Source organism: Tenrec ecaudatus, chromosome 6 (genome assembly GCF_050624435.1).
Source record: "Tenrec ecaudatus isolate mTenEca1 chromosome 6, mTenEca1.hap1, whole genome shotgun sequence".
Lineage (NCBI taxonomy): Eukaryota > Metazoa > Chordata > Mammalia > Afrosoricida > Tenrecidae > Tenrec > Tenrec ecaudatus.
This window is the reverse complement of record NC_134535.1, coordinates 30,436,390-30,461,958: the sequence shown is the minus strand read 5'-3', so window position 1 is coordinate 30,461,958 and position 25,569 is coordinate 30,436,390. Positions and strand designations below refer to the sequence as shown.

Sequence of the window (25,569 nt, the reverse complement as noted above, 5' to 3'; positions counted from 1 at the left end):
AGGACAAGCTTGAAGACCTCAGATGTTATTCTTTTTGTAGCCAAGCACCATCTGTTTTTCATCACACTTTTCTACAGCATCCATATCTTCAGTGATCTCTTCATAAGAAAAAGTATTGAGTAGGGAAAAATGGCAATTTTTATCACAGAAAAAGTGGAATTCAGAGCCCAAAACAGTATAGTAGCAAAGGAGGCATTATATAGTGTGAAAATGTATAGGGCACAAAGAAGATATAGTAATCATAAACTTATATGTACCAAGCATAAAGGTAGTAGAAAGTAAAACCTCCAAGAAAAAAGGGAGAAATTTAATAAAATCAAATACTCAGGATGATTGAAAAAAATCTCTTTAAGAAATATTTTAAATGGCAAAGATAGTAAATTTGTGTGCGAGTGTGTGTGTGTGTGTGTGTGTGTGTGTGTGTAGTCCTAGTGACACTGTTGGGTAAGCTTGGATGTCTAAGGTCCATGGTTCAAACTCACCAGAGAAAGATGAAGCTCTCTTATGCCATAGAATTTTACAGCTTTGTTTTTCTTAAATAGTAGGAATAGCCCGCTGGAAATGATGAGAGGAATATGTAGTATTTATAAAATGTAGTATTTTAAACTTAGAAATATTAAAGGACCTAAGTAAAACAACTCTGAAAGCTTACTAAAGGATGTAACGTAAAATCTGAACAGATGGTAGGGAGTGGCTGGTTCCTGAATAGGAAGATGTAACATCATGGATATGTAAAACCTCCCTAGGAAAATATTTAAATTCAATGCATGTCTAATCAGTATCCCAGTGGGGTTGCTTTGGAAGTGAATAGAATAATTTACCAGTCCTCCATAGATAATGAAATTTACCAAAAAGCCACTTTAGTGAAAATTGTATTACCAAAGTATTGAGTGAAATACAGACAGTCCTGGAGTTATAAATGCCTGACTTACATACAACCAGTGCGACCTGTAATTAGGAACCTACACTCCTGAAGTCTAGTTCATTAGAGTGTGTGGTACACACAATGGCTCATAGTAACGAAGAGGCGCTGCTCTGCCATGCCCACCACACCATTATTCCAAGGACTGTATTTTTATGCTATTGTTTTTAGTGGATCTGGGAGTGTTTTAATATTTCTGTGCATAAAATCACATTATATACCAAGTCAAGCATTTGGCTGACATTTGAAATGAATAATATCAAATGATTCCAGTTTATGTACAAATTCAATTTAAAGACAGACAAGAAACAGAATTTTTTCATAATCTGGGAACTGTTTATAGTACAGAAGTTTAGGGATGCCTCCACGTCTGAAGAAGCATTCACTAATATGACAAAGGTAGCATTTGACTCCTTGAGAAAATACTTTTTGGATTAATTTTTTCCTTGAGAAAATACTTTTTGGATTAATTTACTTAATACGATGTGCTTATTTAAATGACTGTGCATCTGAAAGAAAACAAAGCTAAAGTCTACCTCTTGCTATAAACAAGATGAACTGAACATGAATTTGAGGATATCAGTATAATCTTGGAGTTTGGGAAGACTTTTATTGACAAGGCAAAGGATTCAAAAGATACGGAAGAGAACAATAGATAATTAGATGAATGAGCATTTTCTATAATGAGATCCTATAAACAAAGCTCAAAATGTAATATAAAGATAGACAAAATATATGACAGATAATTATTCATGTTGATTTCTTTAGGGAGTAGTTAGTCAATGAGAGGGTATGAAATAATTTTAAAACTTTATAAGATAACCACAGTTATTTCCACTTATAGAAGATACAGTGCAGTGCTTCAGTCACCTGAAAAGCTGGAGCATTAAACAGGTACCGGTGATGAGTATCTGCCTTCTGAGGTCAGTAAGCAGTCAGTGAGGGTTCTAAGCCTAGGACCCACATAATGAGATTTGAAATTTAGGGGGGGAAAAGTTATTCTCAGTCCACAGTAGTTAATCATTTGAAGGTGTTAGGACCTGAGGCAGAGGATGAGTCAGTTGGTGAGAACTGTTAAACCAGGGTTGGAAAAGTGGAGAAGAGAGGGGAATTGGAAAACTCCAAGAGCTAGTGATGAATTCACTTAGTTATGAATTGAGACTCTGGAGACCTACTGTATACAGGGAATGAAGATCACAGAGAGTAGGAGCCTCTTCGCCTCACCGAGCCCTGAATGAAGATGGCTTTTAAGTGGGAAAGAGAGCGAAGATTGAGCTTTGAACATATTTAATTTTGATATCGACCGAATCCCTGAAGAGGTGTAGCTCTTGTAATTGGGCTAAAGACCTGGCCTGGAGCTCAGAAGAGCTAAGTCCCTATAAAGACATTGGAGGGGTGAGCACCCAGACTGCAATGGCAGTGACAGGCACGCGCCGCGTCACCTAGAGGCAGCTGTGTGAACAGGACTGCGCGGTCCAGAATCAGCAAAGGTGTGTGTCAGAGTTGTGTCTTCTCACCAGACTTACTCAGTCTGCAGGGGAAGCCACATCATCAGAGAAGCTGGATTATATGAAGGAGAGTGTGGCATCAGCATGGAAGGAAGGCAAGCCAGGGATATGCAGATGACGCAACCTTGCTTGCTGAATAGGAGGAAGGGCAGCATCGCTGATGAAGAATTGCCGTTTTCAGTATGGATTGGGACTCAGTGTAAAGAAGACGCAAATCCAGTAGGCAACACCAGACAAATGAAGAACAGGTTGAAGTTGCTAAAGGTTTTGTCTCGCATTTGGTCTACAATCACTGCTCCTGGAAGCATCAGGCAAGAGATCAAAAGATGCTTTGCATTAGGGAAATCTGCTGCACACGAGCTCTTTAGAGTGCTGAAGAGCGAGGATGGTACTGAGGGCTAAAGTGCGCCTGGCCCAAGCCATGGTATTAGTGTTCGTTGCCTCATCTGCATGTGGAAGTTGGACATTGAGTAAGGCAGACGGACAAATGGGTGCATTTGAATTATGGTGCTGGAAAAGAATATTGAGAATATCGTGGACTGCCTAAAGGACAAACTGCTCTGTCCTGGCAGAAGCACAGCTAGAGCACGCCTTAGAGGCCAGAATGGTGAGACTTCATCTTCCATACTTTGGACGTGTCATGAGCAGAGACCAGTAGCTGCAGATGGACACCATGTTTGGAAAGTGCAGGGGCAGCACGAAAGAGGAAGGCCCTTCGGGAGACGGATGGACGCAGTGGTTGGGAGGCTGGTGCCGCACGGGGCGCTGTTCGCTCTGTTGTGAACAGGGTCTCGGGGTTAAAACAGACTCGATGGCACACAGCGAAAACCATAGCAACATAGAGAGATGTCTCCTGCTTCACTTACTGCCCAGTCCACGAGAAAGATCTGTGTCCCTCAATAAAGGCAGTCCAATGGACTGCTAAATGGACAAACTGACCCTTCTTGGAAGGAGAATGGCCAGAATGCTCCTTAGAGGCAGGGATGCAGAGACCCCATCTTTCATACTTTGGACCTATCGTCAGGAGACACCAGTCCCTGGAGAAGGAAGACTTATTTAATAAATTAGAGGGGCAGCAAAAACAACAAGAAAGGAAAGTTCTTGAGGAGATGGACTGGCACTAAGGTTGCAACAGTGGATTCAGGAGCATGAACAATGAGGACGGGGCAGGACCGGGCAGTCTTTCGTTCTGCTGTGCACAAAGTCATCATGGGTTGGAACGGACTCGATGACACCTGACAGTAGCGACAACAGGGCGGTGTGTGGAGCGAGAGGGGAAGAACATGGCCTAAGAATCTTGAGGGCCCACTTTGTCTAAAGGGTCAGGGGTTTTCAGTGGTATAACTGCTGGAAGCAGGAGTTCCATACAATCTCAAGTGCCACGGTCATTTCCGATGCTGTAATTATACACACATTCACTGTTAGGCTGGGCCAAGACTGCCTCACCTGAGATTCCAAGGTGAATCCTCTTTAGAACATAGTCACTTGCTCACCTCCTGGGCCATTTCCCCCCCAAAGAAGCATTTCCAAGGGTAAATCTCCCCCCTGAACCCAAACCCACCGCCATACGATTCAAACTTGTAGCTGTCCTACGCAGAGTTCCTGCGGCTGGAAATCTCTACAGGAGCAGACAGCTTCACCTTCCTCTCACGGAGCAGCTGGTGGGTTTGAACCTCTGTCCTTGCAGTTAGTAGCCCATTGCTTATCCAACGGCACAATAGAAAGTCCTTATTTACAGGGAAACACTGGTCTTTTTCCAATAAAGAAAAACCAGCTTGCTCTCTCCTTCCAGAGCCATGAACAATAATCACTACAGTCCAATAACGAATAGGCTTTTATAACGGAAGAGCTGACTACAAGAGTGAGGTCCCTGAGAAGGCAGGAGGTAATGGTATCAAAGCACACATCGCTCGCTGCCATTGAGTCAATTCTGACTCACAGACACCCTTTAGGACAGGGAGGAGAGCTGTCCCAGTGGGTTTCGGGGGCTGTAAATCTTGACAGGAGTAGAAAGCCTTATCTTCCTCCCTCAGTGATTTTGACCTTGTGGTTAGCAGTCAAAGCATAAGCCAGTAGGCCACCAGCGCTCCCAGAAAGCACACACGAGAGTCCATTTGGCCAGGAGATTGACCGCTTCTCCCAGGAGGGAAGGTTGCTTGTAGGTCCAGGTGAGTGTGTACGTAGTTGGTTAGGAGTTAAGCTTCAGGTCTCTTTCTCCGTGTTCTCTGTGCAGAGGAAGCACAGTCTCTTGCTAAGAGTGAGGAGGTAGAGAGAGGATGTGTTCCAGGTATCCGAGAAGAATGGGAGGGCTTGCAGCAGCCACGTGGAAGGTGGGAGAAGAGGGCTGACCTAGGATAGTGTTTCCAACCAGCAATTGTGTCCTCAAATTCACCTCTCCCCTTTTAGCTTTTAGTAACACACGGCAGCTTCAGGAATGCTCTGTGAACTTCCCGACTTGGCAGCCATGACTAAGCCAAAACCCAAACTCACTGCCATCAAGTCAACTCCGACTCATAGTGATCGTCTGCAGGGTTTTTGAGACAATAAATCTCTATGGGAGCAGACAACCTCATCATTATAATAAAGAGCAGCTGGTACATTTGAACTACCGACCTTGTGGCCAGCAGTCCATCACACCTAACCCACAGGAACTTTCAAATTCAAGTGATGCTAGTAGAGAAATTATGCGGTATTCTTGAATTTTTTTTAAAGAAAGTCAATACTAAAGTTCAGATTTTGATATTAGAGCAAGGTTTTTGTTGTTTTTAATTGATATGCCCAGAAATACCGTCCCGGAAGCTTCTTCAGTCTGGCCAGCAGTCCCAGAACCTAAGCTAGGAGACTAGACTGAAACCCAGATTTCACATTTTCATTTGATGAAAACACCACTGTGTTTTGTCTTCAGAAGTTAATACCTAATTTTTCAAATGGCCATTTCTTTCCTCTGTTCTGTTGAGAAAATGAGAGAGAGAGAGAGAGAGAGAGACAGACAGACAGACAGAGAGAGAGAGAGGGAGGATATGTGTATTGGATGGCTTAATCATCCTTTAAATAGCAACGTCCTTTTTCTCCCTGAAACTTGCTCTGTGTTACTGTCGTCTCTCTGACTGCCATCGAGTCAACGCCGGGTCCTAGCGACCCCGAGACTGGGTTTCTGAGCCTGTAACTGTTTACAGGAATGGCTGGTTGTTTCCAACCGCCGCCCCTGCGGAGCACAGCCCAACCTGTTGCCCCTGTTATTCTTAGATGCAGTTGAACTGATTCGGACTCACAGTGCCTTTATAGGACACTATGGGACCGCACTGTGGGCCTTCAATGACTAATCTCTATGGAAACACATTGCTAGGTCTTGCTCCCACCAAGTTGCTGGTGGCTTCAATTGCCAGCCTTTCAATGGGCAGTCAAGTGCCTAGCCTTTGCGCCACCTAAATAAGCTACTACTTCTGAGACCCATCGTCTTCAATTATTTTCTCAAATTTTAAATGTTGTCTGTCTAATATCCGGTATAGTCCTTTTGGACAGTTGCCCTGATGGGGCTCACAACAAAGAGGCCTTCTTCACAAGGCACAACACTGCAGCAGGGTATAAGCAAATCAGACTCGTAACCTGGAAAGCTCCTGGAGTTGATGGTAGAGCTGAGTTTCCAATAACAAGATAAAGCTCTCCAAGAAAGGTGGGGAAAGCCAATCTGGGGAGTAGCTCAGCTGTGGAGCACCCGAAGTCTTCAAGCACCGCGGTGTCACAATTGAACTCGGCTCAACAAGTTTGGAAGATTGGTGATTCAAACGTATTCGCAAGCAGTAGGTCACAAGCAGGGGAGGGAAGTCCAGGAAGAATTGGCAATAGCATGGTGAGAAAAGAGTAAACCCACTCCCCTTTCTTATGATTAGAGTTGCACTTCCTCCAAAATTCATGGAGAATCTGCCAAGAATAGCAGTTTTCTACCAGAATGTCTCTCCAAAGTATTTATTCATATAAATGACACACTAAGTCCCCTGTAAGGTCAGTAAGTGTGTCCTTTCATCTAGGAAATATCTCAGGCCAAAAGGTGAGGCTTATGAGGTCACAGAGAATTTGTTTTCTCATGGATGTTTTGAATGAAAATGATTTCTTGATTGCTACTTGATTATACCAACATGTATATGGCTCTATGATCCAAAGGTCAAGATTGACGAAACTCTACTATTAGTCTTTCAATTAAAGTCGTAGGACCAGTCGCTCCACAGGAGAAAGCTACAGAAGGATGCTCCATGTAGATTAAGCCAACTGTGATCAGGTTGATTCTGACTTATTGTGACTCTAAAGGGTTTCCAAGGAGGAACTCTGGTGGCACAGTGGTAATGTGTTGGGCTTCTAACTGCAAAGTCTGAAGTTCGAAACTACTAGCCACTGTAGGGAGAAAGGTGAGCCTTTCTACTCCAGTCAAGAGTAACAGCCTCGGAAATCCACCAGGGAATTTCTGCCCTGCTCTATGGGGTCGCTATGAGTCAGAATCGACTCGATGGCAGTCTCAGGGTTTGCAAGGCTGCACATCTTTATGGGAGAAGAGAGTCACCATTTACTCAACAGTGCCACCAGAGTATGAAGGGCTGTACAGATTAGAGCCTTGGAAACCCTGTGAGTAGTTCTACCCTGTCATATAGAGATACAACGAGTTATAATTGATTTGACAGCACATAACCAAATTATAGAATCTAGGGAAATAGGATGTAGAATTAAATCTCCAGTCTCCTTCACAAAACAGTGACTTTGTTTTTGTTTAATAAAAATGGGAGGATTCGTAGATTAAAAACATAAGATTTATGAATTTATATAAGATATTACATGACGACACTTGGAAATAGGTGAGCACATTCAGCAGAGGTGACTGATGAATGTTTTTAACTAGATTCTGCGCTCATGGAAGGAATATGAATTGGCAGTATCAATCATCAATTATGGGAAAAAGATGTTGGACCTCACGACTGGGTGCAGAGCTCTGTTTGGTATAAATGAACAAGAAGAATTATCAGATGAGGTATTTGATGTTTGTTTCTCATCTTTAAACAGATATTTAGTTGGATCTTTTAGGAGACATAATGTTCTTAAATATATTGGAAAATAATTTAAAATTTAATTTTCCATATTTACATAGGAAACCAGTGCTATGCGGAAGCTCTCCGCCTCCCTCCTTCCCCTTTGCCTCCCTCAGCCTGCACTGGTCGTCCAGGATGTGCAAATGAAACCCCTGTTAGAACACCCACACCAGTGAGCGGACCAGGGGATGAGAAGGAGCCCCCCCCCCCCCCACTCCGCTCATCGTGGGCATACAGCCCTGTCAAATCTCTCCCAAATCTAAAATAGGACACGGCTCTGGAAGAGTCACAGAATGCAGTAGGTACACGTTGAAAACAACTTAATCCACCTTGAGAGTAGATTTCTGAAACTTGTTACATTTAAATTGCCATCTTTCCTGAATGGCTAATTTATTTTTTAAGGTTCATTTTTAAAATGTAATAGTAATTGGGATTTAATACAGAGATCATATCATTCCACAGTTCACTCACATGAAGTAGAAGTATACAATTGTTATCATGATCCGTTTCCAGACATTATTTTTCTACCTGGACTCCTTGAGATTGTCTCCCTTTGACAGCCCCCCTCTGTCCCCCCTCCCCTTGGAACCCTTATTCTACTTTCTGTCCCTATAGGTTTATTAATGCTGGGTTTCATATACCGGGAAATGAAAAAACATATAGCACAACTTCAAGAGGGTGCCCTCCAACGACATAACACCTCTGAGCTTCACCCTAATAGACTGCTAATTTCTGGGGCTTAAAAATAGCTGCCCCCAAAGTGTGGTCTTAACTAGAAGTTATAGTGCATGTTTCCTTGCCTTGAAACTATGCAGTTACATGTTTGTTTATTTTTCATTTGGTAGATCAAACTTTGCAATATTCCTTAGCTTATCAGGTTTCTGAGGAGCACTAAGGATTCTTGGCAGCCCCCTCAGTGCCTGAGGTGGGGAAAGAGACTCTCCTTTCTGATCCAGACACATTTAGAACAGTTCCGTTTCTATTTCTGTTCAGTATTGAACTTGCAAGTCCGGACACGTTTGCCATAAACAAGTTTCAGAAGTCACCGCTGCCTTTCTGTGGTCACACAGATCAGGCGAGGACAACCAGAGACGGTTCTCACCACGTGCCGTCTAGTCTCGAAGTCCGTCAGCCAGGCCTTTACTTCCTGCACACCATGGCTGCCTGATGCAAGCTCTAGTGGAGTGGGAGGTTGGGAAGCTACTTTGAGAAGTGTGTGCAGGCTGGAAGGGGCTTGGAGGAAGGCCGAGGAGAGAGCACGAAACATGGTAGTTTCCCAGACACCGCGCGGTGCCTGGCGTGTAGCACAAATGCATTGCTGTGATGGGAATTATTATGATTCAGTGTTTAGTTCTCTTGATCATGATTTTTGTCCACCAAGTATAAAGCATAAAAACGCCATTTTAGAAATGGCTTTTGAAAAGGACAAGGGTAGAAATTTGCTGAAGTACGTATTAACATTTAACCGACGTTTCTAGGGCCCTTCTAAGAAGTTTTCAAAGTCGAAGAAGACTCAGCAGATAGTGCTGCCTGAAAAAATCAACGAACAGCTGGCCCTGCTGGAAGCGAACCTCCTCAAACTGACCAAGCAATGTAGTTACCTGGTTTTCTGTAGACCTCTGTTTAGCATTACGGTGTTTGCTTTCTAATTAGAAAATATTTTGCCACCAGGATTAAGATAAGGTAATGTTCGGTAAGGTGGTGTTCGGTAAGGTGGTGTTCGGGGGAGCCTTTAAGAGTTCCACAGAGTTTTTCTAGTATGTCACACTCCCAATAATGCTCTGTTCATAAGGAATTGTGAGTCCCCGTTTTCCCAATGTGGCCAGTGAAGATTAAGTTGTTCATTTAGGACCACACAACTGCCTTGGAGTTAAGTCAAGTTTGTGAGTGTCCAGCAGAATTTCTCAGACTCGGTCATTTGGGGCCAGATGATTCTTTGTTTTGGAGCCTGTCCTGGGCATTATAGGGTGGTGAGCAGCATCTCTGCCCTCTACCCCGATGGATAGGCATCCGTCTATCCCCACCCCTACCCCCAGTTAGGATAAGGAAGTGTGGGCAACATGCAAACCAGTAGTTCCAGGGGAGGGGATTGTCCCTGGCTGAGAACTGCAGCTCTGCAGGCCAGGAGGAGACAGAGGTCAGAAGACAAGCAGGAGCGTGAGTGGGTGATCAGTTTGCATGAGGGTTTACTTTAGAGCTTGAGTTTAATTTAAGGTGATGGTGCTGTCATAATTTTACAGTGGTGACACAACAAATGGCATTTTGCAGTTTGGAGTTTGGAAAATTACATAGAAGGTGCCTTGATACAAATCATCACATTTTAAAAAGAGCAAATACTCCAAATCTTCTGAAAGACTAAGGGATCATCCAGATTTCTCCCCAGTGCTCGGCTCCGCTTGGTCTCAGCTTTGTGGAATTCACTTTACGTGACGAATTCCCAGTGCCTCCTGAAAGATCTTGGTGGCTCTCCTGTCACACTCCCTGGCTTAGAGCTCTTTCACACTTTCAATAGGTTCCATTACTGTTTCAAGCTGAATCCAATACTCCATTATTCCTGAAAGTGGTGAACCTAATATTTCAAAAGCTGTAATTGTCTTGTTACATAGTTTTAAAAAAATACAACCCACTCCAATGTAAATTATTCTCGCTGGTCTAGAAATTTGAATGATTAATTTTGACCAGATCAATAAAAAGTTACAGTTTACCAAGAAGCCCAGTGGACTGTTACTAGCAAAGCAGTAGCTACAATAGCAATGACAATAAAATAAAAGTGTTCTGATTTCAGTATGCATAAAACACCTAATGTGATCGGCACTGTATTAGGTGTTTTTTATGTACTAGAATTCATAGAACTTGTAGGAAAAAGCCATATTAGGATGGTACTATTATTATCCCCCTTGTAAAGACAAGAACACGGAGGCACACAGAAACCAAGGACTTACCTAAGAACAGCGAATAAGTTAGTGCCGTTGTGACCCCAGACTCTGCTGCTCCTCCTTCTCTGCTGCCCTCCCAAGGGGTCCCTAGTGAAATGCAGGCGTATCCTTGGGAGGGCCGTGCATCTTGGGTTTATTGCTTTATGATGGCTGTTGACCAAGGGGGATTCGTGCACGCTAAAGTCTCCACCCATTTTTGAGGATAGACATCTTGATGTTTAAGGTAAAATGACAGGACAGTAATTGAGACTATTGTAGATTATTTTTAACACCCACACGATGGTCCTATAATTGATATTTTCAGGAATGATAATTTAGAATGAACATTTGAGTATTTTCTTGTTTTTCACCCCCCCCATCGCCACGTGCCCCCAAAGAATTTTTGGTTTGGCTTTTTATGGTACACAGAACGTACAACTCACTCAAGTGCTTGACTTTAGATACCACCACGGAGCTCTCTGGAACAGAGGATCCCATCTTCCTCTACCCCATCGTGTTAAACTGGTCGGTGAAGGGCTCTGTGAGGGAAGGTAGGTCCTCTAAGACAGCCACCTTGAAGGTCATTACTTCTGTGGAGTTGGTCATTGTTGCCTGCTTCAGAACTTGTAGGTGGAAGGTTTTGGGTTCTTCACCAGTCAGTATCACCTGGAATCTGATTGCCACATTGGGAGAGAGACCTAAGAGGGGAGCTGATTGCTAATGTCTGGAGGGGCCGAGCTTGGGCTGTGGCACATTTTGGGAGTGAACAGTGATACAAAAAAATTTACAAAAGCTAGTACCTTGAAAAATGGTGGCTCTTAAATTCAGCTAAGAGGAAAATACAACATTAATGCTTAATATAGAGTGTAATACAATAAAATCAGAGTAGCAAGTTATTCTAATGTGCCAACAGATCATAGTTTTAGAAGCAACTTTTCTGAAAATTTCCTCCACATGGAGATACTTGGAAGTTAAAATTAAAAATTCACCTGAAGGAAATGCATGGGCTTAGAAAAATAATAGCTCATACCGCACACATCCATTCCTATAAATGATTCTTTCAGGTGAAAAATATAAATGTCAAGTTAGTAAGCTTGTCTGTTGCACCAGAATGACCATTAGCAATAGTAACCTTTCTGTGCCCAAACTCTGTTGATAATTCTGTGAAATCCCTTGGTTTTCTAGTGATGCGATTTAAACAGAGACCCAGATTCCTGGAATTCTTTACACAAGTTATGCTAAAATGCATAAACGAGGAACGATTTTCCCTTGTTCTGGAGATCACAACTCCTGTCCATGACTTCTTGAAAAGGTACTTGTGTTATCATTAAAACGTATTTCTTTGTTATTGCTCCAATAATCCTTGTGTTAGTTCTTTTTAAACAGTTTCAGTGACATATCATTCACATGCCATGTAATTCGATAGTTAAAGAGAGTTGTACAGTCATCACCTTATTGTCAGTTTCATACATATTGGGCTACGTAGGGAGAATGGAGTTACAATACCCACCTGGAAGGTAGTTCCACATGCCTGGATGTAAGTAACTAAACAAAAATAAACAGTTTTATACCACTGAAATAAGAATAGAGCAGGCTCAGATTTCTAATAGGAAATAGATTGTGTTTTGTGGTGATAGAACCAAGGTAGCTATTTCACCTGCAGGTGATCAGCTCCCTCGCACATGAATTTTTTTGGTACAGTTTTGTTCACATGCTTTATTGTTTTAATTACTCGATCGCTGCAAGCAGAGCCCACAGAAGAGGGATCATTTCTTGGAGTTTTCGTTTGTATTTGTGGATACGGTGCTCTTGAAACAGAAACAATAAAACGTTTAGAGGTATCCCTTGAGATCCAAATGATTCTCCCGGCCTTCCAAAAACAGGCAAGGCATTTCATGTCTCTTGCCTATTATGAGAGATGCCAAGAGTTAGAATGAATTCAACTTTCCTTCTGATAAGTGGACTTTTCTGAAAAATGGGATCTAACTATCACACTTTAATTAAAGTATCCCAGTGTAATGAGAGAAAATAACACAAAACCTATTTTTAAAGATAGCTGTAAAATAGAAACATTCCCTAAAACATGCCCTCAATATATTCTTCCTGAAATAGGCATTGCACTTATTAGAACAAAAATTTAGAACATATGTGCTTCAATCTTTTCAAATAATAGAAGAGGAAGTTGTTTCTATTAAGTGAAGAAAACCATGGTAATAATGGGATTGGTCAGAATTGGAGAGTTTATTAAATGAAAAAAAAAGTCACAGCCAAAATAAGATCTTTGAGAACTATAAAGGTTATACTTGATGCTAAAGAAAACCAGAAGGCACTTTCAGTATGCAGAGAAGTCTGGAAGCCCGACTGTAGAGAGGCAGCCCAAGAATGATGCTTTGTGCTGCCAAGTCAGTTCCAACTTAGAGGGACTCTGTGGAAAACAGAACAAAACACTGCCTTGTTGGTGCCAGTCTCGTGGTCCTTGCTGTGTTTGAGTCCGTGATTAAGTCACCATTGTCAGTCCATTCTCTTGCTGGTCTTCCACTTTATCATCGGTCCTCGGCCAAGCATGGTGTCCTTTCCCAGGATCTGGCCCCTTTGATAACATGTCCAAAGTGCATGAAACGAAGCTTTACCATCCTCCAACCCAAGAAGCCACCGGCTGTGCTTCTTCTAAGACAGATTTGTCTGTCTTCGGGCAGTCTGTGGCATATGCAGAATTCCTTGTCCTGCCACAATCCCGAAGCCTCAGTTCTCCTCCACTCTTCCTTACTCTGTGTCTGTCTTTCAGCTGCACATGAGGCAATGAAAACATTGTGACTTGGTCAGGCACACCCCACTCCTCAAAGGGACATATTTTTGTTTTCTTCTTGATGGTGCTATACTTAGTAGGCTTTATTGATAACTTTTCTATTATAATATCAGTGTTAGGATGAGCTCAATATGTTCTCTGTCATGGACCAAATTTAGCATCCTCTTTAAATGTTGGCCAAGAAAATTAGAGAAAGATATGAGTTGTAAAAATTTGAAAAGTAGGTGAATTTTCATGTTTTGTGAATGTTAAAGATTGTCTTGTTGAAACTTGAAGAAAATCAACTGAAACACTCTTGCAAATATTACAAGTATATGTATTCATAAAAGCAATGGAAGGGTTAAGTCCAAAAGTATTGCTACAAATCACAGAAGTTTTTATTAAATAAACTATCATAGTACAGTTATTGTTGCTCAGCATCATCTCCATCACGGTCTACACACTCTGAAGGCAATGTTTCCATCTCTCTAACTGTCCCCCAGTAAGTTCTGTGCTCTTTTATTTACAACACTTTAAAAACTGCGGTTTGGGCATCTTTGAAGACCACAAATCATGTTACTTTTGTTATCATCTCTGCTTTTCAACACTCCGAAGAGGTCTTGTGGAGCAGGTTTGCCCACTTCCTGCAAGACATCCCTGAGTAGAAGCCGCATGGACCTACCACAATGCAGCCCTGTGGAGAAGACCCCTGCCAGCGCTGAGATGCTGACAAGTTCACTGACTCGGTTTTCCTCCTGCAGTCTCATCATTGTGTGTGTTTTGTGAGATTGAGGAGGACTTTGTAGATTGGTGTCGGACATATGGACTTGAACAGCACTGGGTTGGGATGCTTTCTTAATGTACACTTACCCTTTACGTAAAACGCTGTCTTATAGACTTATGAGCTTCTGTGGATTTGTTTCTCTAGTCTACCTAGACTAACACATTATGGTGAGTGTCATATACAATTTGATTTCTCTGCTCCTATGAACACTGATTGTGGATCCAAATAAAACTGATGGAAATGTCAATTTTTCATCTGTTCATCCTGAAGTTGTTTATTGGTCCATGTTTTGAGAACTTTTGTTTTCTTTATATTGAGGTGCAATCCATTCTGAAGGATGGATTTTTAAGTCTTTAATCTTCTTCAGTTAGTATGTCAAGTCTTCTTGGCTTTTGGCAAATAACGTTGTGTCATTTGCGTATTCCATGTTGTGAATGGGTCTTCCCCCACTTCTGATGCTGCATTTTATTTCATGTCCAGCTGCTCAGATGATTTGCTTAGTTTACAGTGAAAGGACACAATCCTCAAGTACATTAGTCCTTATTGTAAAACACACAGTGTCCTCTGGTTCTATTTGAACAACTGCCTTCTGGTCTATGTCCAGGTTTGCCGGAGCGCAGTTCAGTCTTTTGGAATTCCTATTCTGTGCCATGTTACTCCTGGTTCCTACAATCCACACGGTCAGATGCTTTCCCATAGTCCTTAAATCACAAGTAAGCATCTTTCTGGTGTTCTCTGCATTCACCAAGACCATCCAATGTCATCAGTGATAGCCCTTGTTCCAAGGCCTCTACTGAAAGCAGCTGGAATTTTTTGGCATCTCCCTGTTAGTGTTTGGATTACCTGCTTTTGAACTATCTTCAGCAAAATTTTACTTGCATGTAATACTAATGATATTGGTTGATAATTTCCACTTTCTGTTGTTTCACCCCCTTTTTTGAATGGACACAAATATAGATCTCACAGTTGGTTGAATAAATAGCTGTCTCCAAATTTCATAGATGAGTGAGTATTCCTCGTACTTCATCAGCTTTTTGTTCAATGCCTTTAATTCTGCGTGAACATCTTTTAATGCCATTGGTTCATGATCGTATGTTACCTCTTGAAATAGGTGAATGTCGACCAGTTATTTTTGGTACAGTGACTTGTATAATCATTCCACCGTCTCTGCATGCTTCCTGCACTTTTCAATATTTGGCTCATAGAATCCTTCAGTGTGGCGTTCCCAGGCTTGAATGCTTTCTTCAGTTCGTTAAGCTCAGAAACACTGAGCAGGTTCTTCCTTCGTGGCATTCTCACTCTAGGTCCTGGCACATTTCACTACAATCCTTTTGTGTCAGTCTGGGTACCTTAGAGAAACAAATCCACAGAACCTCATTTATATGAGAGAGTTTTATATAAAAAGCTTAAGTGCGCATCAAGAAAACATCCCAACCCAGTGCTGCCCAAGCCCACAAGTCCAACATTAGCCCATATGTCCAACACCAATCCCCAAAGTCCTCCTCCATCTCACAAAACAGACCCAATGACGCTGACTGCAGGAGTACAGCCGAGTCAATGAATGTGTAAGCTTCTCAGAGAGGGCAGGGGTCTCCACACGGCTGCTTCAGCACCCAGGGCTGCATCGGGGTAGGGCCATGTGGCTTCTCCTTGGGGATATCTTGCAGGAATTGAGCCTTCTAGCTGGAGCAGGGAATTGGCTAAGGCAGCTGCACCCTGGTCTGACTATCAGAAATCAAGAGACCAGAGAACTAGAAAGGCAAGGCTCACCGAGCCATTTATCTCTCCACCCTTCAATTAACCCCTCATGTGTGTATCAGCCAGGTTGGCTCAATAAACTAACTATATCACCTTTACTTTGTCTTTTTGAGCTACTCTTTGAATTTTTTTGCTTAGCGCTTTCATGTCATTTCTGCCACTTGCTTTAGCTTCTGCACCCTGAGGAACACGTTTCAGAGCCTCTTCAGATATCCAGTAAGTCTTTGTCTCTTCCTGTCTTTGTAATGACCTTTTGCTTTCTTTATATATGATGTTCTTAAAAAAATTATTGGTGTCTAATTAACATATCGTAAAACTCAATGGTTCAATCATATCAACAAGGGCTGTACAGTCATCTTTAGAATCAGTTTTGTAGTTCTCCCCCCTTTTTGCACATTGATGTTGACTCCGCCCCCTTTCCTCTTCCATGTCCCAGCCTCTTAATGTCATCCCACAACTTGTTTGGCCTTCAGTCCTTAGAGTCCAGTGCGTCAACTCTATTCCTGAAATGCTCTATGTCCAGGTTGGATATAGGCAAAGCCATATTTTAACTCTAATTGATTAAAAATTTTTCTTCAACTTTGACCTGAACTGCCACATGAGCAATTAGTAGTCTGTTCTATGTCAGCCTTTGGCTTTGTTGTGGCTGCTGATATTGAGCTTCTCCGTTATCTCTTTTCACAGGTGTTGTTGACATGAATCCTATGAATTCTGTCTTGTAAGGTCAGTAGTATAGTATTCAGTTAGGTAATTAGAAAGATATTTGCAATGAAGAATCATTCATTGGTCTTACAAAATCCTATCATGTGATTTCCAGCATTGTTTCTATCATCAAGGCCATATTTTCCAACTACTGATTCTCTGTTTCCAACTTTTGCATTCCAATCACCAATAATTATTAGTCATTATCAGTGTATCTTGCCTAGTTGATCAATTTTAGAGTTAAGAAGTTGGTAGAATTCTTGAATTTTTTTTCATTGGCTTTAAAAATTAGTGGGTTTGTTTGAATAATAATATTATGGTAATTGGTCTTCCTTGTTAGTGTATAGATATTTTTCTTACCAAAACAGCCCTGTATTTCAAGATAGCTTTTGAAATGTTCTTTTTATTGATGAGATAGACATCAATCCCTTAAATTTGACATTCCCAGCAAAATGACCAATACCAGTCCATTTCAACCCACTGATTCTTTATGTGTTCCATTTCATTATTTACAACTTCTGATTTTCTTTATTCTATTTCATGCGCTCTGTGTTTGGATTATTCATGGATGTTTACAACTGTTTATTCTCACTTTGAGATGTGCTTCATCAGTAAATGAAGGTCCGGAAAGCTTCCTCCATTCACATCATTATAGTCGCCTCGACTTTGTGCCTTCTGACCTGAGGGCTCATGTTCTGCGACTAGACTCTATCTGACCATGTTTCACTGTTACTCATCAGATGGTCAATGGCGAATCCTCCAGAAACAGAATGCCTCTTCCTTCTTCCCTATCTGTCTCAATCTGCAAGCTTTGCTGAAACCTCTTCGACACAGGGGAAGCTATTGGTATTATTTTAAATATTGATGCCTTCCAGCATGACAACAACATGAAAGTCATCACAGTACAACCTAGTGACATGAGAAAGCATTTTCAGACATGTAATGCCTCAGTGAGCAGACATGTGCCTTTTATCTACCTAAGTAAGTACACACACCCAGTCGAAGGCGAAGCATGCAAATCACTGGAGCATTCAAATAGGCTGGGGAAGAGTAGTGATCATTGGGATATAGGTTCAGTTACATCTAAATGGGTGGATACTTAAAAATAAACTTTAATAATAGTCTTACACAGGAGTCTATATTCCTGTTGGAAACAATAAAAATGGAAAACAGATTATATCAAATAATGATAGAGGAGTAAAATGTACAGCCAGAGTTAAGATGGGGATTACTATTTTTAAGGAGTGTTCCTATCTAGAAAATGATACTGATTAGCTTTAGCTATTTTATAAAGTTTAAAAATTATTACATGCTAAAAATGTAGGAATACTTGCAAACATTTTATAATAGAAATTGGACATTTGACTTCTTGGAGTCAAAGTGAGAGAAAGAGAATACATTTAAAATTTTTATCCCTTAAAAAGAAGGGAAGACAAAATGGGAAGTAAAAAACAAAGGATGCCTAGATGACCTGATCAACGTCAAACCCTGTCTGTGGTAGAAATAAACCCCAGCATTTCAGTAATCACAGTAGATATAAATGAATTAAATTCAGACTAGATTTTACACACCCAACTAAATGTGATTTACCAGACTGATAATTAAGATATACCTGACCCAAGCCATGGCCTTATAAATTGCCTCTGAAAGCTGGACAATGGAAAAGGAAAACAGAAGAATTGCACTCAGATTGTGGTTTTGGTAAAGAATATTACCTTGGCTGTGAACTGCCATCAGCTGCGTGGACAAGCCAGCCAGAGAAGAAATACAACGAGAATGCTACTTAGAAGTGAAGATGTCAAGACTTTAGCTCCCTCACTTTTAACAAGTCATCAGGAAATACCAGTTGTTAGTATAGGTCAGCAAAATGGAGGATCAACCCAAACCAAGGCACCCCTGTGAGATGATTGGCACAATCGTGCATACAAGGCACTCAAACACACCAATCATCATAGAAGTGCAACACTTTGTTCAGTTGTGCATGAGGTCATCATGATTTGGAACCCGCATAACCAAAGAGCTACCTGAAGCAAACTGATGCAAGTGTCCAAAATAAGGGGACAGATGATGAGATAGAGAGGCCGTATCTGCAAATTGTGCTGCCGGTGAAAGATGAAATGCAATGATTAGTGATTAGCTCCATGTAAAAATGTAGCAGACTATTAATTGGCTTTCTGTGGGAGTCTGTAAAGGGTAAGGGTCTCTAAGAAAGACAAAGCTGGTTGGAAAACAACAGGCTTGGGATGTAAGGGAGAGGATCTGGTCACTGGCCCAAGCTTCCTAGGTTAAGGAGACAGTAAAATACAGTGATCATTAAGGATCATCATATCGACATTGAAGTGAGAAATGAATTGTCTCTAAGACGGAGATAACGTTGAATCCTATACCTCATTTCCTGGAACTAGTTCTCCAGGTTCATTTAGCCATCTTATTAGCTTTGCCATGATGTGACCCTTCATTGCATGCAATTTACCCTTTTGGATTCCATTTAACATTTTGTAGGAGGGTGTTGCTCTACCTGGCAAGTATTTGCCAATATATATATATCTGGAAATATATATATTTGTCAATATATATCTGGAAATATATTTGCTAATATATATCTGGAAATATAGATAATAAGTGTCAATTGAAGGAAAATGAGAAACTTTGCAGTACATATTTAAACATGACCCAGATTACCACTGGCGTCTATGGAGAATGGGGGAAACCAGGTTAAAACCCTCTGCAGGCGATTGAGGTCAGGAGAACTTCGCCCACATCTAAGAGGCTTAGTCCCTGTGGTTAGTCCGAAGTGAATAATGCCTGCAAGCCTGCATATGATTGGACGAAAGAGGCTCAGAGCGGTCAGTGGAAAGATAGCTTGCCTGGATCACTCCGATGTAGTGTTCTCAGTTGCACAGGGAGGGGTACCCTTTGTCTTATTTTCAGGCCAATTCTATTCCTCCCATATCCTGCCTTTAGTTACTGCACTTTTGTCTGTCGACACATTAGTTTTCATCCTCTTTTATGACACAGGTTCCATTTTTCTCTTATGAGAGCCAGATGGCATCACCGGATGCCATCACAATCTAACTTCCACATGGGACACAGCAATTTCGGATAAACTTCCTGCATAATTTCAGGGACAGCACTCATTAAAGGACCGGTTTCCTTGAAGTAGATCTGCATATTTTTTCAAATCCTCTTGATTGATTTTGTATTTTTTCCTTAGGAGGAATGAGACCCTGCTTGGAACCAAAAAACCAAGACTTAAGGATAATATTTTTAATAAAAAATCAAACAAACCTGCTAGGAAGTTTAAAGCTATAGTAATGGAGATTGGAAAAGTAAGTTTGAAGTTTTAAGCTCATGAAACAAGAGAGTCACGTATTTAGAGATGATTTAAGTGAATTTTAATTATATGAAATCAAAGGAAATAAAAATAAGCATAATTTTATAATTCATAAATTTCAATTCTTATTATCCTATGAATATTTTTATAATAAGAACTTATCTCAAGGGGTACTATTGATGTTGTTCTTTAAGTGGGGGAAGCAAAGAACCCTCTGTATTTTAGGGTTGTAAGATGAGTGACTTAGACTCCATGACATAGCATTTTGTTCAGAATTTGAATTTAGTTTGTAATGTTTTTGTTATCTCCTTTATTAAGGTTACAGAAATACCACCAAAGAGAAAATATAAAAGAAGGGAAACTCTAAGAGAATTTTTTTCCAGAAATCCAAGTATTTCTGAAATGGCAGAACAAGAAAGGTATCATTTAATGAATTCACTCGACACATGTTCACCGGAGGGTGACTCTGTGGGGGCATCATTTCGGGCAGGAGGGATGCGCTGGGAGGATAGATCAATAAAGGTCATGGCCATCAGGGACCTTACTTACCAAGGGAACATAGTGAACAAGGAAGCACACAGATAAGTAGGGTAATTCAGTAGTGTATTCATTTGGGAGGTAGGTGAACTCGATACTACGTTACAGAGTTTCCTTAGAGTGGTCATTAGAGCAAATTGATGTTATTCTTGTTTTCTCTTCAGAACAGGTTTATTGTCATGTAATTCACATACCATCATTTGATAGTTCAGACACATCAAGAAGAGGTGTACTGTCATCACCACAATCAGTTTTAGAACATTTCCTTCATTTTTTGTACTCATTGCAATTAGCGCTATGTTACCCCCAGCCTCCCCAGCCGCACCCTCCAGGAACCATTAATCCAGCTGCTGTCACTATAGATTTACCTAGCCTGCATTTCATATACAGAAAATCATTTTTTAAAAACTCAAATAGATGAAAACTAACAATAACAAAGTATAACAGATAAAAACCTCCATCGAAAAGAACATGTTACAAATGAGAATGAAATTAAAATGGATCAAAAGGGAGATCAAATGATAAGGTGTTGAATTCTAATGTAAGTGTGTCTGCAATCATCCACTCTCCCATACACACTGCATGATAGCAGGGCTGTTGTTCACCTCCCTGCTCTGTGGCCAGAGATGTTTGACAGGAGGCCCAATCCACCTGGAGTTCCCGTCCACTTTTTATTTTTTAATGGAAATAACTTTAAAATAGATTGAAAGGGAGATAAAATGATATGATATTGCATTTTGACCTGTCTATCTCTGCCCTAAGGGACTTCACAATCTTCTCTGTCTAATAACAAGGCTGTTGGCATCCCTTAACTGTGATCAGAGGAGATTCACCAGAGGCTTAAATCACGTGTGGACCCTGAAAATGGATTTTGGCCTCCGCTGTCATCTATAGCCTTCTGTAAATCAGGTGTTCACAATTTAAGCCCTGATATAATTCCCGATTTTGGATTTGGACTTTGTTATTTACAATCCTTGGGTCACACAGGCTGGTGTGCTTCTTCCATGTCGACTTAGGCATCGCACTTAGATGGCTGCTTCTTTGAAAACATGCCTTTAAGACCGCAGACACTATTTCTTCTGATAACCAGGCACCATATAGTTTCTTCACTACACTTGGCAATAGCACACAGATCTTCAATGATCTCTTCCTGAGAGTGAGCATCAAGCAGGGCCATGTCATAAGGACTAATTGTTCTTAGATTGGGGCTAGAGTTAAGTGCAAGTCCCAAAATCCATTCACTAACCTCGGGTTTATATATGTCTCTAGCTCACCTTAGAGACATCGTCATCATTTTCCATCAGAGAATATAGATGATCATGGAGCATGACTTTCCCTGTCATGGAGTCAGTGTTGATTCATAGCTACCCAAGGTTCAGGGTAGAATTGCCCCTGTGAGCTTCCAAGACTGTAAATCTGGCAAATTATTCACAATTATTGGTGGATCTAATTCTTTGTTCCATTTATTTAAACTCATTTATTGTGATTGTAGCATCCTTAGGTGGTGCAAAAATGTAAGTGCTTAGATGCTAACTGAAAGGTTGGTGGTTCAGCCCACGTAAGTTACCTTAAGAGAAAGGTCTGAGAAAGTACTTCTCTAATAACAGCCATTAAAAACCTTCTTGAGCACAGTTTTACTCTGACTTAGATAGAGGCTCCATGAGTCAAACTTAACTGGACAACTGTGCTCTGATTTATCATGGTTGTAATGCCTTTGAAGGAATTTGGGGGCGACCAAGAAAAGAGAGCTAATCATTGCACAACAAGGTATTTATTGGGGCTCATGCACGGGCAGCAGCACACAGGGGTTCCCCCACTGCAGAAGGTATACCAGGGGACTAGCTTACAGGATTGCTGGGCAGGAACCATTGCAGAGGAGGAAAGAAGCTTGAGGAAGCTCAGGTGAACTCCTCTGGTAGTTAGGTAGACCTTAAGGGAGGATTTCCTTTAGCAAGTTGGAAACGGAATCAGAGAACTCCAAAGACAGCAGCATCTTTATTGTTGTTGTTGTCCTCAGGGGCTGTTGAGGTGGCCCGTAGCTTTTACATCTCAAAAGAGACTGACTAAAGATGCAATCGAATCCTGTAGATTGTATATGCCGCATTAAAATAACTGTCTCTAATCCTGCCTCCCTAACACACAAAATAATTATATCGGATCACTAAATAGAAGATAATGATATGATACGGAGAATACTGTCCTAGATTAGTTGACCATATTTTGGAGGACACAGCTCAATCCATAGCACCCACCCTGCGGTATCTCACAAGACAGATGATGGCAATCTGTCTCCCAAAAGTCAAAGCCTTGCCTCCCCTGTGGAGAAGTTCTACTCCACATCTGGTCAACTCAATGGCAATTAACAACAAGAAAAACCAAGGGCAAAAACAGAAAGCAGAAAAACCCTGGATTAAAAGAAAACCATCTTTTGATTTTCAAATTCAACAGCTGGCTTCCTTCCTTTGTTTGCCAAAAGGTCTACTCTGATTCAATGTCTGCCTGTCTTCTTTCTGGATTTCCTTTTTCCCTTATCTCTTTCATCTCAGTGTGTATTTTGATTCAGTGTAAACTCAGTGCAGTATGACATAAGTGAGGATATTACTTTACCAACTGGTAAATGATCATGGGCACCTACCTTTATGCCTGTGGTACACAGCATGGAGGGAGACACAGCTGACCTCTTCTGGCTTCCCAAAGACCATGAGACAGGAGTCAGACAAGCCTCTATTGTGCTTCTCAACGACTTATTCGGACACCAACTTCCCCTCCCATACCAGTTCTACATCTATACGGGATTTGAGAATGGCTACACAAAACTCACAGACAACGTTACAATTAAGAGGTTTACTTGGGAAGTTAGTAGGTTATGACAGCAACCAGTAAGGACAAAGGCATTGGCCTCCTCAGCCAGCAGCCAAGTCTCTCACCAATTCTCAGCCTCTCAGTCACGTGGTAGCCAAGTCTCTGGTTCTTAGTCTTTCAGCCACGTGGTCCCTTGGTCTTCGCCTCCGTGGGCCAGGAAGCCAGCCCATGAGTCACTTGGTCCCAGAGTTCCACAGTGTGGGTCAGCTAAGGAGGCAGTGCCGCTGCTCCTCTGAGCCTCAGTGCCACAATGTGCCATGCATGTCTTGGTGGCCTGTCACTTCCTACACACATCTTGAACATGCGCTTCCCAGGTCCTCCCGGTTTCTCCCTCCTCTGCTGTGTCAACGCTGGATCACCCTTATAGCCAGGGGTGGTAACAAGAACGGACCCATCCTCTTTCAGTGTTACACTGGCCCTGTTTGCGTAGTCCACTCAATCGGGTGGTGCGACTGGACTTGAGTAGAAGAGCCATATGAAGAAATCTCAGCCCCCACAGGGCCTTCTACATCTCCCGGGTTTGCGTCCATAGCACTAAGAAACAGAGAAGCAAGTCAGGAAGATTTGCATAAGCGTAGTCAAGTGACTTCTTGATCTACGTTATGTAAAGTGGAACCCTTCTTCTTGCCTAAGTGTCTGGAGGTTTGTGTAAAACTGCAAAATTCCTTTTCTCCCATGGCAGAAATAAGAGAACCGATGTTAGAAAAGTAGCCTATCAGTTCCTGGTGAACCATATGAACCCGCTCATTCTGAATCACGTGAAAAGGAAGCGGTTTCATCAGGTAAACCTGGAGGAGATGCCCTGGAGAGCTCAGATGAATCTGCATCTGGCAAACGCACATTTCAACCTGTTCCTACAAAAGCTAGGGGACCGAATGAAGATGAAATTTGGTCCTTCCCCAACAACAGTCAGGTATAGTACGTTATCAATGCATACCAAATGTTTAATCCTGTGAACATGTGCTATCTGTGCATGTGGCTCTAATGCTGAAAACAACCTAAACGAGGTTTATAGGGTGCCTCTACTTTCTACTGGCCATTGGTGTGTTTACTAATCTCTTAAATCAGAGCCCGAAGTGCTTCCGAGGTACTAATTCACCCATATCTTGACTATGTGTATTAATATACCTTACAATGCAAGGATAAAGCACAATTTGAACAGAAATCTAAAATGAATTGTATCATAGTTTAGATGTCAGTAGGCATTAGGCAGAACTCTATTTAATTTAGAAGTATTTTTTACCCTTGATAAAGAGATGCTATTTTTCTCGTACAATCTTACCTTTCTGTCATTAATTCTTAAATCCTGCTGCTGTTGTCACGGGGACTTCCGTGTGTCTATCTCTGTGCCCAGATCCGCCTCTCCTTTCTCTTAGAAAGGCACTGGTCATTGGCTATTTCCAAGCAAGGTCACCTTCACATGTCTGGGAGTTTGGACATTACCATACATTTGGGAGTCAAATTCAATTCACAAGAAGTATATAAAGATGAATCTTTTATACCAGGCAAATATATTCTGGAAAGTTTAATCACAAATGTTCACATGCAACATATAGCTTTTGGCATACAAAAAACCCCACAGGTAACTAAAACTTCTGGTAAAAACAAAACAAACAATGAAGTCTTTGTTCCTGGGCAGGATTTTCCTCTGATTGGGATGGCACAAAGGAAGAGTTTCATAGAAAAGAGGCAACTGACCCAGGCCTAGATGGATTGGCATGATTTTGAAATTGAGAAGTAGGCATTCTAAAGAGTTGGAAGAACACAAGTCAGAGTCGATGTAGGAAACACAGGATGAGAACCACAGTCTGACAAGAGTCTAGTACAGTTGACACGGAGTAGCACAAAATATCTAGAAGTCAGCAGCAACCTCTCAAATGAATTGGCGGGAGGGCAGACCTGGTTCAGGTGATAAATGAAGACAATAGTTATTCAAATAATTCAGTAAGCAAAACCGAGAGTTGAAATTCCCTAGTGAATTTGGTCTCCTGGTTTGTTTCTCCATTATTTCGGCTAAAATCACAACCAGATTGAACCTTCACGGTAATGTCCTGTTAGAACCCCTTTGCTGTAGTCTGCACTTACATTCAGGATGCAGTTCACTTCCCTGACCAACAGAGTGCGCCGGGCCAAAGTGAGCCACCTGTGTGGGGCCAGGCCTGGGGAAGTGGGTCAGGCCAGAGAGACTGAAAACAGTCTCTGAGCTGCCTTCCAAACGTTAGTTGCCAGTGAGCACATTCCGACTCCCAGAGATCCCATGTCCAACAGCAAAACACTGACGGGCCCTGTGCCAGCCTTACAGCTTTCCTGTGTCATTTCATCATGTTGAGGAACTTCATCCTCTTTGCTGCCGCTCTACGTCACCAAGCATGACCCCCTTCTCCAGG

General features: G+C 41.6%; 1 protein-coding gene across 1 annotated transcript in view; it reads left to right on the top strand.

Moving 5' to 3' along the window:
• The window catches only part of CFAP54 (cilia and flagella associated protein 54), a 355,855-nt gene that overhangs the window by 134,632 nt on the left and 195,654 nt on the right, over positions 1 to 25,569 (top strand). The window contains exons 27-33 of the mRNA XM_075553212.1: positions 7,319 to 7,447; positions 8,984 to 9,098; positions 10,882 to 10,971; positions 11,606 to 11,732; positions 19,664 to 19,778; positions 20,102 to 20,202; positions 23,865 to 24,095. Coding sequence (XP_075409327.1) covers positions 7,319 to 7,447; positions 8,984 to 9,098; positions 10,882 to 10,971; positions 11,606 to 11,732; positions 19,664 to 19,778; positions 20,102 to 20,202; positions 23,865 to 24,095 — 908 coding nt within the window. The remainder of the gene's footprint in view (positions 1 to 7,318; positions 7,448 to 8,983; positions 9,099 to 10,881; positions 10,972 to 11,605; positions 11,733 to 19,663; positions 19,779 to 20,101; positions 20,203 to 23,864; positions 24,096 to 25,569) is intronic.